At 41.6% G+C, this 13,661-nt stretch overlaps 1 protein-coding gene across 1 annotated transcript in view; it reads right to left on the minus strand.

Moving 5' to 3' along the window:
* The window catches only part of mtss1la (MTSS I-BAR domain containing 2a), a 52,393-nt gene extending 40,291 nt beyond the window's left edge, over positions 1-12,102 (minus strand). The window contains exons 1-3 of the mRNA XM_070972424.1: positions 11,791-12,102; positions 8,587-8,648; positions 8,412-8,485 (exon numbers count right to left, since the gene is read on the minus strand). Of these exons, the coding sequence (XP_070828525.1) occupies positions 8,412-8,485; positions 8,587-8,648; positions 11,791-11,859 (205 nt within the window). The 5' untranslated portion in view covers positions 11,860-12,102. The remainder of the gene's footprint in view (positions 1-8,411; positions 8,486-8,586; positions 8,649-11,790) is intronic.
* Positions 12,103-13,661: the final 1,559 nt, after the last annotated feature.

Here is a 13,661-nt window from a genome sequence, read left to right on the forward strand (position 1 = left end):
CAAAACAAGTATTTATACAAAAGAGTGGGATAAAAGAATAACATCATCCTAAGAAATTATTAATAGTATTTACAGATTGTTATGCACTGATTATTGCACAGGTTATTGCACTGATTACTTGGAGCAGTTTCTGTTGTACAGTCGGACGGCTGCAGGAAGGAATGACTTCACACACTTTGGATGTAGCATCCTATCACTGACGGAGCTCCTCAGTGCAGTGAGCGTGTGTTGGAGGGGGTGGGAGTCATTGTCTGTCATGGAGGACAGCTTGGCTGTCATCCTCCTCTCCCCCACCGCCTCCACCTGTTCCAGAGGGCATCCCAGGACAGAGCTGGCCTTTCTAATGAGTTTGTCCAGCCTCTTCCTGTCAGCTGCTGTGATGCTGCTCCCCCAGCAGACTACTCCATAGAATAAAGCAAAGGCCACAACAGAGTCATAGAAGTCATAGAATTGATTGTCAATTCATGGAAAATTACAAGATTTCATTTTGTTTAACATATGTGTGAACATAAATCTTTGTAATTTTGGTGGCAGCTTAGCTGTCGCAGAAGAATGTTTGTACATAGTTATGTCAGTAAAATGTCTTGTTTGAAATGTGTATAAGTTCTGTGGCCTGTTACTGACACCTACTGGTCAAGTTGCGTGTTGCGCTGGGTGGTCAGGATGTGATGTCCACATGATCGACAAGAAAAAACATGTTCTGCCAGGAGACAGAGGCTGGTCGGAAATAAGAAATGGACATTTAAGGACTATTGAAGAACTCCTAAATTTCTGGTCAGAAGGTGCACACGGTATGTGATTGTAATTTATTTTGAACAGATGTTTTGTTTAAGTTTGTGGATTTTATTTTGGGTTGACAGAATGCTTGTGTTTATAATGATTATCTTTTATGTAGTTTTTCACGGTGTTTGCTGGTGACCGAAGTCAATAAATGCCGTTTGGTCAAACATCAGTTGGAGCGTGGCTTATCTGCATCAGAAGAAAACTTTGGGAGCAGTTATATTACATGTCATAAAGCATAGTATGTCCACTTCTTGGAAACTGGACAATTACATTCTGTATTGTATGTCTGCTTACTGTACGGGGTTTGGTCAAACCCAAGAAGATAAATGTGAACTTTTGCCTGAAATCTGGGCTCATTCTGGCTGAGATCCTGCAGTCAGTCTGAGACCAGCGCTGCATTGCTTTATATGTGACCTCAATAAATACTTTGACTGTGAACTGAAGATTGTTCTGGACCGTTCTTGGGCTAACACTGTTTTGTACCTCATGCCAGTTGCACTACCTGTATGTATGTTATATTTTGGATATTATGACTATTTGCAATTCTGGTTAGATGCTAAACTGCATTTCGTTGTCTCTGTGCTGCACTCTGACGATGACAATAAAGTTGAAGTTGAATAATGTATTAATTATCAATTAATCTTTCAGTTATTTTCATGATTAATACAACCAATACAACCAATAGTTTCTCTAGCTTGGTCAAACAACGTGTAAAAAAATATAACAAGTGTAACTGGTTCAGTTAGTGCAATTAGGAATACAAAAGGAAAATAAAGTGTGCAACAATCTGTCTCCCACTTGCAATGGCATCACTCACAGTGCTGCCATAGGAGTCCCTCATTGACAACCAGCTGCATTGTATGTGCAACGCAGCCTAAATTACGCACTCACATGCTGTCTATCGCCTTTCACGTGTTGCTGGCATTGTCCCACAGAATCATGTGGACTTTACTCAACGTATGTCAAACATTTCCTTCAGGGAAGCTGCGATCGCGTCGCTGGTGTGCGACCCATGGACGTTTGTAGCATTGAGTATTGCACTGTGTGGCATATTCAATTCAATTCAATTCAATTTTATTTGTATAGCGCCAAATCACAACAGAAGTTGTCTCAGGACACTTTCCATATAGAGCTGGTACAGACCAAGCTCTTTTATCTACAAAGAAACCAACAATTATATATATAACTCCAGCCAGTGTGCAGCCAGTGTGCAGTTAAACTTAAAAGTGACACGGGACATCCTCTCCATGATTTTTGTTGTCTGCACACTATTAGATTTAAATTTTTCACCTCTTTCCTTCATCTCCTTCAAAGTTAGCTGTGTCATGCTGCCTCCTTTTTGTTTATTCAGTTCAATGAACTCAGCGTGCTCCCTGGTGTGAAATCTTAGTAGGTGCTTGATTAAGTTATGACCAAATTAATATCGGATCGGTGCATCCCTATCAGCAACAATAGTAATTAAAAGCAGAGGAAGCGGCCTCAGGATCAATTGCTTAAGTCACACTTCAGTTGTCTGACCAATACACACAGCAAGTTTAACCTTACAACCAGAGACACGCACAGACAGACAAACATCAGTGCAGTGTGTATGTCGTGTAAACACATTCTTGAGTACATAGGGACAAGAGTGAAGGAGGAGAAAAACGAGGAGATATTCTTCTGTTGCAGCTTCCTGTTAAGGGCCACAAAGGCTGCTAAAAATAAACGCTGCCACTTGTCCAGATGTACTTTTCAGTTTTTCAGTTGCCTAATCCTACCCCTTGTCCAACTCTGAACACAGACATTACATTTACTAAATTACCTGCATTATGGAGCAGGTTACACCTTCCAAAACCATATAGACCTATTCCGATTTGCCAATGAACACATCTATTACATAGTTTTTTCTTTCTTAATATATGCTCCCTTACATAGCCCACAGAGTGAAAATGAATCCTGCTTTGAGTGGAATATTCCTGTTATTTGTGACCATCGCAGTAAAAAACAAACAAAACAAACAAAAATACGGTGATGGATTTTAGGTCATATCACCCCAAGTCAAACTCACTTGTGCTGCAGGGCTAAGCCTCCTGTCCTTGCACACACTAAGCACAGTACAAGTTCATCACAGGTTTGAACATGAAAAGTTGATCTTGATGGATGTGAGTGCTGGTCACATGGGCGCACTCATTATTTGGCATGTACACAAAAATAGCTGCACTGCTGGGATAGCATGGATCTATCAGTAATCCCATGATCTCGCTCTGCACTAGGCCACGGCCGCATCTTGTCCATGCCAGCCAGTCCAGATGGTGGGTAGGGATATCCATCCCATCTGCCAACCCAGAGAAGCACAGTGCCCAAGCAGATTACTGCTTCACTGAAACACTGATCTATTAGCATTCCTCCACTGAGTGTGGACTGCATGAGCAAGAGAAAGACATAACAGAAACAGCAAAAAGACAAAAAAGACAGACAGCCTGCAATGACCCACTGAAACATTATGCCTGAGTATGTATAATGATGTCTGCATTCAACGGCTCTGCTACACAGATGTAAAGACAGACAGGTTTTGTTGAACAAAATGTTGCAGAGCATCATTGTAGCCGGTAATCCTAAAGTGTGAATTTTCAGAGCTGGGGGTGGCTGATCAGGTAGGAAAGGGAAGGCAGGCTGTGTCTGTATGTTACACAGTGGGGCTAAGAGGATTTGCTAAATACATCTGTCTAGTCTGGATACCAAGAGCTGTAGAAATCCCACTGCAATCACAACCCCCACTGGAATCACCTCACTCTCCAAAAAATATCGAGTCTCTACAGTATCTCATACCCTTATGTACTACTTGCCCTGGATTATTAACTCTTTGACATGGAAAGATGGGTGTTAACAGATGAGAGCTGTCAGTTCGCTGAGATAGATGTACTTTTGGACATAGATCAATCAACAAAATTTACACCGAGAGCGCTGTATGACATGACACCAAGATACCTGGCAGCTGACCACTCCAGCACCTTCACAAAACACAGATGGTGACGGCATGACTGTAAACTCCAAAAGAAGACAACACAGGCAAAAGGCATACTTGCAGACCAAGGCACTGTGATGCATGAAGATGCAGATGAGGAGGAGGGGTGTATACACTCCATGAAAAGCTGTCCTCCCAGCAGGATACCAAAAAAGTAGGAAAGGAATACATAAAACCCTGTTTCTTCCTCTGTCCCCTCTCCCTGGACCAATCAAGAAGCACTGAATGATGGCAAAATGTTGATTTGCTTGACAGGAAAACATGCACAGAGTGTGTGTGAGAGCTATTAAGGTGATGGGATGAGTGCATCAAAGGTAGATTAAAAGAAGCAGAAGAAGAACAAAATGAAACCTGTGCTAGCAGTTACACCTCATCCACAACATGAGAGTGGAATTGGGGTGACAGCCTGATGGCCAGCAGCTCATATCTTAGGGCCTGTCTCCTGTGTTAGGATCAACCAAATATGGAGGTGAAGTTGTTGTTGAAGTCAAATATGATCGCTACAGACAAACTCACACAGAGACAGGGGGAGACAGAGAAGTACAGAAATGGAGACTTCAGAAATGGTGAGCAGATAAATTCCATATCGCTGTGTCCGAAACAGTCTTGAGTTATTCAGTGTAAAAGGAAGTCGAAAGAGTGGAATATCTGAACACCAAAATATTTTAGGATAACTTTTAAGATCACAGCTGGGAGAAAGGCAAATTTGCCTTATTACCCAGTCAGCTCCAGTAAATATCGTCACCACCAAATTCATTGTTGTGTTGTAGAGCATGCAAAGACCAACACATCTCCCACAGCATAAGTGGGATTGAAGTGGCACTTTGGTTAAGAGCGCATTAAAACTTCACAACCTCTTATCTTATATTTCTTCATTTACTGATGGCTGTCATTTGAGTGATTTCCTGTCACTAGATGTTACTGCTAATGTTCCACATTGTTCTACACCTTCTATACTGGAGGGGGATGTGGCAAACAAATCAAGGAAGGCTATGCCTCCTGTCAATGCTACAGCTTTTTTGTTTGTTTGTTTTTAAAAAAGGATAAACTTAGAGGAAAATATTTAAACAGGAGGACAGTGATAGGGTTGGGCGGTAACCGAGTGATAAGGTATCACGCGGTATCTAAAAATAGCAACGGTATCACTTTCATTACCGTCATTTAAAAAAAAAATTCCGTGCACATAGCTCTATAGGGGCCTAACTTAACTGTAGCATTATCATAACAAAAATGAAGTCCACTCTGTTCAATGTATCTGGTTGAATTTTTACTGGAGAAATAGGTGACTGTGCAAAAGTACAGGCTAAAAAAAATGAACCTGAGCAGTTTTACAGATGTTTTAACACAGGTATGTCCAGGCGCTCATTTAGGCCCTACCGTTATGTCATCCAAACATACAGAGAAACTCCTCTGTTGAAAACACTTTTTCAGCCTTTTTTTCTGCTTGCTATTGTTCTTAGCTCTCATTAAAGGACGAAATGCAAATAAAACAGTAAAATAACACTTTGGGCTGCTCAGCAGAGTCAGCAGAGAGAGAGCGCTGAAACTAACTGCATAGTTATGCCGGTCCACCCGGCAAACACCAATGACAATCCAGAAGGATATAACCCCAGAGATAAGTTATCGCATGAAGAGCGCTCCCTCCACTCTAGAAACCCCCTCCTCTTTATGCAAACAACCAGAGGCCTGTACCATAAAGCTTGATTAACCTAGCCGGGCTTCCTCTTACTTATCGGGCTTCACTTAACGAGACATCCGCCCTCTGGATTTTCGGTACCATAAAGCCGGCTATCAACTCACTAATTCAATTCAGGCTTGTCCAATCTAGATCTGTGCGCGCTCACATAAAAAGGGCAGAGTTTGCTGCATGCGACCAATCGCAAACATGGAAAAATTAGCCCGAGCCGCATATTTCACTACAGAGGAGCAAACAATAATAATTAATAAATACGAGGAATACAAATCAATAATCCAGGCAAAAAGCAACACAGTTGCAGCTGCCAAACGGCGCAAGGATTGCTGGCAAAAAAATCGCCGACTGTGTCAATGCGTAAGTTAGTGCCATTATAATATTACTTACCCACTATGAGTGCACTTGTATATCTGACTGCAGTAACATTTGTGTGTTCCATAAATGTATGTGTGTATGAAATTTTTCGTTATGGCATGTGATTGTAGCCTTATTATTTCAGATGCAACCCGAGCGGAGCAAAGAGAACATGGGAGCAAATCAAACATAAGTATAAAAATATACTTCAAAGTGGTCAGTACGCTTACTATATCTTATACATGTAGCATATGTATATGTAGGCCTACATGTTGGAGGCTATATACAATACAATATACAACGGCAAACATCCCAGGGCTTAGTCTACATTATGCAAATTACACATCAACCTTGCTTACCTGCGATGTCATAAAAGCCCTCTTTGATGCATTGCGTGGACAGGTGGCCGGGAAACACCACGAATGCATCGACAAGCTCAGTCAGGGCCCCCGCGACTTTATGAATAGCTCTACATACTGTGTTTTTCCCGAGGTTTTCGGCATCGCCAACAGAATACATAAAAGTACCTATGAATGAATTAATCAATCTATGATTTACTTAAACAAATAATTGATTAATGGCATTTTATCTGTGGCTTGCTTGTAACCCATCCAATGAGGGATTTTAAGACATCATAATAATTCCAAACATCACTAAGAAATATATTACCTGTGGCAAAAAACCTCAGTGCAATGCACACTGTCTGCGGGACTGTCAGCGCGTGGTTGCGGTGCGTTACATTACTGATGTAAGGCTCCAGCAGCTGACAGATGTATTGTAACCCCTCTCCCGAAAACCTGTACCTTTCGTACAGTGATTGTTCAGACAATTCGAACGGATTACAGCGATCTCTAAATATTCTCTCGCGCCTGAGTGCTCTTCGCACAAGCTGTGCACCAAGATCCACCGGGTTCTCATAAAACGGACAGGCCATTTTCCAAGAGAACTGATTGGTCAGTAGGTGGGGCTTTTATACCTGCTGAGCTCTTATCCTGAACTTATCCTGCTCCGGAGCAGGTTCGGTGTTCAGCATAGGTTACCACGGCGTAGCCCGATAGAAAGTAAGCCACCTTTATGGTACCGAAAAGCCAGGGTTAAGCCTGAAGTTATCTCGCTAAGCCGTAATCCAGCTTTATGGTACAGGCCTCAGGACCTTTGTGATTCATCTCAAACTAACACAGAGTCCTAGGAGGAGACATTAGCAGTGGTTTTTCGACCTGGAATATAACATTTGACCACAAAACAGCAAAGGTAAGACATACTTTATGATTTAGCAAAGTTTTTTCCTGCTACTCTTTGGCTGCTAGCTTGCTGAGTTTTCATCACACAGTAAGGAGGCAGACATCATGATCATCAGCTTTCGTGTTTTCATTGCATGCGCATAAAATTTCTTGGGGTATGAATTATGTTTCATTTGGGTGGCAATGCTTGGTAGAGGTTTTTAGCTGAGTTTCTCCCTGTCATTCTGGTATGCTACAAGTTAGGATTGGTGCTTCTTAGCGTGAGCATTGACCGTCTGAACTGCGTGCATGGTGATTTTTGATTAGTCACGGTAACACCGTATACCCAGGGAAAATGTGGGGAAGGTTTGACGGTATCAAAATTTGGATAACGCCCAACTCTAGTCAGAGAATGGTAAAATATGGGAAAATCCCAGGAAAAACCTTAGGGTTGACAGGTCTGCTAATCTAAGCAATGCTTCATTAATCTCTCGTTACATAGAGTTGCTTGTATCACAGTTTGTGGTCTGAGAAGGATGGTATTGATCAACAAGTTAATGCCCCTGTCGGATGAGCAAAAGAATGAGTGGACCTATGAGTGACACACTTCTGGTGATTTTATGTATCTATAGCTGTGCTCAATCCACAGTAACTTGATGTATGGTGTGGCAATAAACTCTGTTGCTGGAATAAAATTCCAGAAGCTGTACTAGTACAAGCTGTTTAAAAGCATGTTGACATGTGACCTGCAAGAATCAGGTAGCCAGCTACCAGCTGTCACTCTTTGAATATCTGTGTGTGTGCGCGTGTGCCAGGAGCATTTGAACTTTTTTTGGCTTTTTTGTTCGACATACTACTCTCAAGGATCAACTCCAAAGTAATCTGTTAGCAGCTGCCTCTCTAGCAAGCCTGTCTACTGCCACTAGCAGGGTGACAAAGCAGATTAGCAGACCTCAGTAAGAAACAATAAGATAAGATTTTCACTTTTCTGAGCTCCCACCACCACCAACCCTGAAGCATTTTAGAGAGCCAGAAGTGTGTTTTGGTAGGGGGTCATACAAAATTGCTAGTGGTCTCACAAGATGTGTGAAGTACACAATCACAAAATAAAAATGTGTGCCGTTGGAAGAATTGCACTTACTTGTGTTTCAGTTGATGTGGTAACCCCTACCTCCATACACACTGCAAGTGCAGACAATACTGTATTCTTAAAAGCGTTAAAGTGCACAACACAAAACATTATGGTAGTGTAGCTCAACCATAATGCAGAGATACACTATCATCACTTTCATGTAATTGGAATATTTACGTAAGACATCAATAATCAGTGTGCACTGACAAAAATTCTCCCCCTTACCTCTAGAGTTGGTAGCCATGTCTGCCACCTTCTGAAAGGTATCTAAAAAGGCCACTGCTGCCAGAATTGTGGTCCTGTTTTTGAACAGAACAGAATTGACAGATGTTCACTGTACCTCAACTCCCTAAACAAAGAGAATGTAAATGTTGCACAAGATTTTGGAACTACTTCCCACCTGAGTTGAGAGTGCAGTTTTGTGGCCTTGGCAGTGAAGTCTTCCCACACAGGGTAGGAGCTCTGACAAGAAATGAGATAAATAAATACATCGGCAAGAACATTTAAGTGCATAAGCTTACTGTCTCAAACATACACATAAGAAGACATCACTTTCTTAACAACACGATAGAATCTGGTACTGCTTAATAACATTTCGGTTAGTCAGTCAGTCAGTCAGTCATTTTCTCTTTCATATACACTGATAAGACACTGAGTTGAAATAAAGCTGCAATAACTGAGAGATACCTTGCTTTCTTCCTCTAATGGTTACAAACAGGTTAGTGTGCAAGCTCCATGCTCTTTCAAAAGGTCAGCATGATCTCTCAGTGCACAATTATGTTACTATTGCCCTTAATCAACCTAAAAACCTTCATCTTCCATTTTGGCATGTTCAGGTGTTATTAGGTCTGTTGAGCATGCACAATCTGCATAAAATCTCATATCACAAGAGTTTATGTGCACTAGACAGTTAGTGAGGCTGGTCTTTGAAAAATCTGGATTACATTCACCCCAGGATCATCACATGCTGTCTTGAGTTATAACAGAAGTCAAAAAACATTCAAGGCTACATCCTATTATAGCAAGAGCAAGAGAAAGGAGAGGAAGGACACTCCTATGTACCTCTATGATGGAGAGGAGCCAAAAGAGGCCACACATCCTAACTACATAGCCCCTAGTAACTTTACAATCTGGAAACAGTCTAGGTCTTCATCACTTCTGGTATAATCTTCATCCAGCAATGACAGCATTTCTCTCAGATGAAGCCTCAGCCTGAGAAAGTGATCCTCATCCATTATCAAAAATGTTTGCCATGAACCTCCAATACTTGCTGTCTGCACTTAACTCTAACAGGTGTCTATGTAACCTGCGTGGCCTGTGAGGGTTAGGAGGAATGCAAGACAGCTGAGGGAGTAGGGCAAAGAAGTAGGAAAAGAATTTGGCTACATGCAGAGCAGCAAGGGGATGTGAGGATGCACATTGTTTCATCGACACCCAGCAGCCCCCCCGTGAGTGGAGGAGACAATTGGAGGAAAGAAAGTAGAGAGAAAGGCTCTACCTCCCACACCTTGTCTTTCACAGGAGCCTGAGGTCAGAACTATCATCCTTGGAGCCTGTAAGCAGTGTTGCTCAATGAAAAAAGGAAAATGTGGTTGCTTTTTCATGCACAGAGGCTCTGAATCACAACCATTGCTGACCTAATTCTTGATTACTGATCTAATCCAGCTGGATCACTTTAATTCTTTCCACCCTTTACCTCCTCTTCTAACACCTCTTCCTCTTAATTTCTCAAAGCATCATCTGACAGCTATATAACTAACTTACTTGTACCAAGACATTTTCTATGTGCAGTCTATTATGGGCTGTGTGAGTTTACTTTTGGCACTGTGCATGTTTCAGAAAATCTGCATTGCTCCCAGGGGAATGAAGCTGGTCTGACAAGCTTGTGTGGCACAGCCAGGTGCCAGAATGAGGTCACATCTCAAATAGGGGACGTCAACACTGTTTTGACTGAGGGCTTCAGTCTCATTCATCTGCACTATAATCACTATACTCTCTCTCTCTCTCTCTCTCTCTCTCTCTCTCTCTCTCTCTCTCTCTCTCTCTCTCTCTCTCTCTCTCTCTCTCTCTCTCTCAAGTACAGCACAGCTGAGGGCTAATTTTAATGGAGCTCGACAAACGAGAGTTCACATATAGGTCTAGTCTGTCTATTAAATACACTTTGTAGCATGAGGGTCCTCCACAATAAGGAGACTGGGAACTCTAACCCAGCCTAATCAATACATTCACACTTTCCATCTGTCATTGTGAATACTTCCTTTCTTCCCTGACCCCTCCCCCGACACACACACACACACACACACACACACACACACACACACACACACACACACACACACACACACACACACACACACACTCATGTAAGTAAGGATTGCTTATTATAAATAAAATTTAATTCTCTGTCTATACATAGTGAATTATGTCTTTTTTTAAAAATAGGATTTATTGGTTTGCTCAGTAAAAACAAACCAAATATTACACAATTGATACAGAGAGTAAAGCAGAGTTGTGCTCTAAGAAATCTGACATAGGTACACTCTCGTACCACAACTAACTGTCTCGAACTGGATCACATCATATCGAACCAAATCTAAGCAAGTAAGCAAGTCATATCGTTATCAAATCATTTTTGAATCGCATTGTATCGTGAACAGGAGCGAATCGCATCGCATCGACAGGGGCTTCAGTGTATCTTTAATGTATCCTATCGGTGGCTGCGTATCGAATCGGCCTCAGTGGTGGAGATATACATCCCTAGTGTACACACATGCCCACACTAACACATTAACTTGCATGTGTGTAAAAGATAATGGGTGAAATCTAGTTCCTGCTTCAGAAAGCATTTTAAATTGTGTGGAGGCATAGAAATCATGTGTTATACACAGACCTTAGACCTGAGATAGGTCTGCAATGTGAGTCAATGAAGTTACTAAAGCAAGGCCTGCATCAATGTGTATTTAACTACCGTAGAGGTTTCCTGCCACAAGGCCAAACATCAGAAGGCACAATCCATAATCTTTCCTGGTGGTTTCTTTTAAGGTGGTTAAGGTAATGGAGCAGGTTCAGAGCATCCATCTTGTCTGACATTTAATCCAGAAAAAACATGGAGGCTGTGGTGCAGCAGGAACAGTTTCTTGGGGCCAAATGGTACTCCAGAATATTTGTATTGTGATAACTGCACAAATGTAAATTCTTTTCCAATTTCTATTATTATTTTATTTTATGACACCATTCGACTATTGAATTCTAATGATGATGAAGTTACGGTTTGACCCCTGAACCAAACACTAAAAGTCACTACCTAAGCGGTTTTCAAATAAAAAAATCTTTTGCTCTGCTAACACTTTGATACAAGCAGTTCTTGTATGGTACCGACTGACACACTGGTTGAAGTAGCCCTGCTGCACATTATGTAAATAACACAAAATAAAATAAAACAACACGTCTCAGTTTGTCCTGGTATTTCCAGTGAGGGAGGACCAGCTGAAAGAGACAAAGGCAATAAAAAAAAAAAAAAAAAAAAAAAATCTGTGTCGGCTGAGCCACCATACACCCACAAAAGGTCAGATTTTATCCTTGCCTAGTGCAATTTACATGTTACCTTCATGTCGTTTACGATGGCCTGGAATAATCCACCAAGCGCTCCACACTCCTTCTCCACCGACTCCATGGCGTCAAAAGTGGACAAAAAAGCTCGCAGAAAGACAAAAAGCAGATTACATATTCGATTGTCGAAGCGTTTTCAAAACTCAGAAATTGGTGTCTTTGTTTTGTCCATCCACCCCTTTAAAAACGTCAAGCCAACAGCGGGCAGAACGCGAAGCACCAAACCCCACAGCCGGTAACATGCAGAGTGCACAGACAAAAAGAAACGTGCGGCTCTCTCCGCCGAAGCTACGAGCCTTTCGGACGCACAGGAGTGATGGAGCAGAACGCGCTTTGGCCGGGTGAACTAGTGATGTGCGGATCGATACTGAAATACCTCCGATACCAAATCTGTATACTCTAAAATCGATTCTCAAATCAAAATATCGATACTTTTGATACCTCAGCCATTTGAGGTAATGTATATCATTAACAGGAACACAGTGAAAAGTAACTAAACTAAGTAACTAAACGATTTTGTCTAAATGACACGCGATTGGTGAGAACTACTTTTTCTTCCGCCTCGGTAAGTGCGTAATGGGGAAGCGCAGCGGCACACTGCTCAATCAGTCAGTCAGTCACTCTATCTTAGGCCGTAGACACTATGGTTCCCCAGAAACGCAGTCATGTGTGGAGTTATTTCAGCTCCACAGACAGCCAAGACGCGGTTTGCGATATCTGTGGAAAAACAGTAAGGAGTTGTGGCAACACAACAAACGTTGTGAAACACCTCAGGTTAAACCACAACACAGAATACGCGGCATTTCTGGTGAGGCGGACAGAGGAGGAGAGCGCAGTGTCAGGTGCTGCTGCTAGGGCAAGACAGACGTCTCTGGCGGAGTCCTTCGGTGGTGCAGGCAGGCACTATCCAGGTACAGAGGGAGAAAATGTGGAGCTTTAAGCGGCGCTAAGCACTGTTGCTGTTGGAGTTGTTCAAATGAATAAATATGGTTATGAAATAAGTAACGAAATAAATACATGCCTCAGCAAATAACTGCATGAGTTCAGCTTGGAGTAATAATATGTTTATCACTGAGATAATCTCACATACGCAAAAAAAAAAGCCTAGATTTATTTATTTCCTAAGGAATTGATCATTTAAAGTGAATTATATGGACTAGATGTCATTAAATTATACAGAGCAATTGCAACAAAACAGCCATGGTGAACTTAGAAAAATATATGCTAGAAAAGACTTAAAAAAAAAAAACATTTTATCTGAAAATTTATGTGTTAATATTCAGTCTAATTTGCTTTTACTGTTCAGTGAATGTTTTAAAATGTAGGTATTGACAAACTTGTGCAATTATTGTGGCATTTATGTATTTAATTAAAAATTTTACTGTCACTTCCAAACAGCAAGTGTTCGTATCCCCTTATTGTAGACTATTTGGAGAGACTACATACATAGTTGAATCTAAATCATTTGTTTTGCCCTGTGATTTTGTATCGTTTGAAGATGATTCCCCGAGAGCAACAGCACTCACAAGATACAGACACAGACACATTAGATGTATTTGCATAAAGTATCTGTATCGAATCAGTATCGCCGATACCAGCCTGAATTTTACTCAGTATTGGATCGGAAAGGAAATTGGTGGTATCGAACATCACTAGAGTGAACTACTGTCAGGAAAGGCGCAAGACATGCACTGTGACCTCAAATGATCACCACGTTAACACCAATAACAGAGACCACTAGCGGAACAAATCAGTGCCAGGCCGGGGGCGGGCCACATGACCGGTCCCTTTAAACCCAATAAAGCTCATGATAATATCGCTTTACAACATATACATGCCCGCAACAGCGGGGCTTACAAGCACACA

This window comes from Chaetodon trifascialis, chromosome 10 (assembly GCF_039877785.1).
Source record: "Chaetodon trifascialis isolate fChaTrf1 chromosome 10, fChaTrf1.hap1, whole genome shotgun sequence".
Taxonomy (NCBI): Eukaryota; Metazoa; Chordata; class Actinopteri; order Chaetodontiformes; family Chaetodontidae; genus Chaetodon; species Chaetodon trifascialis.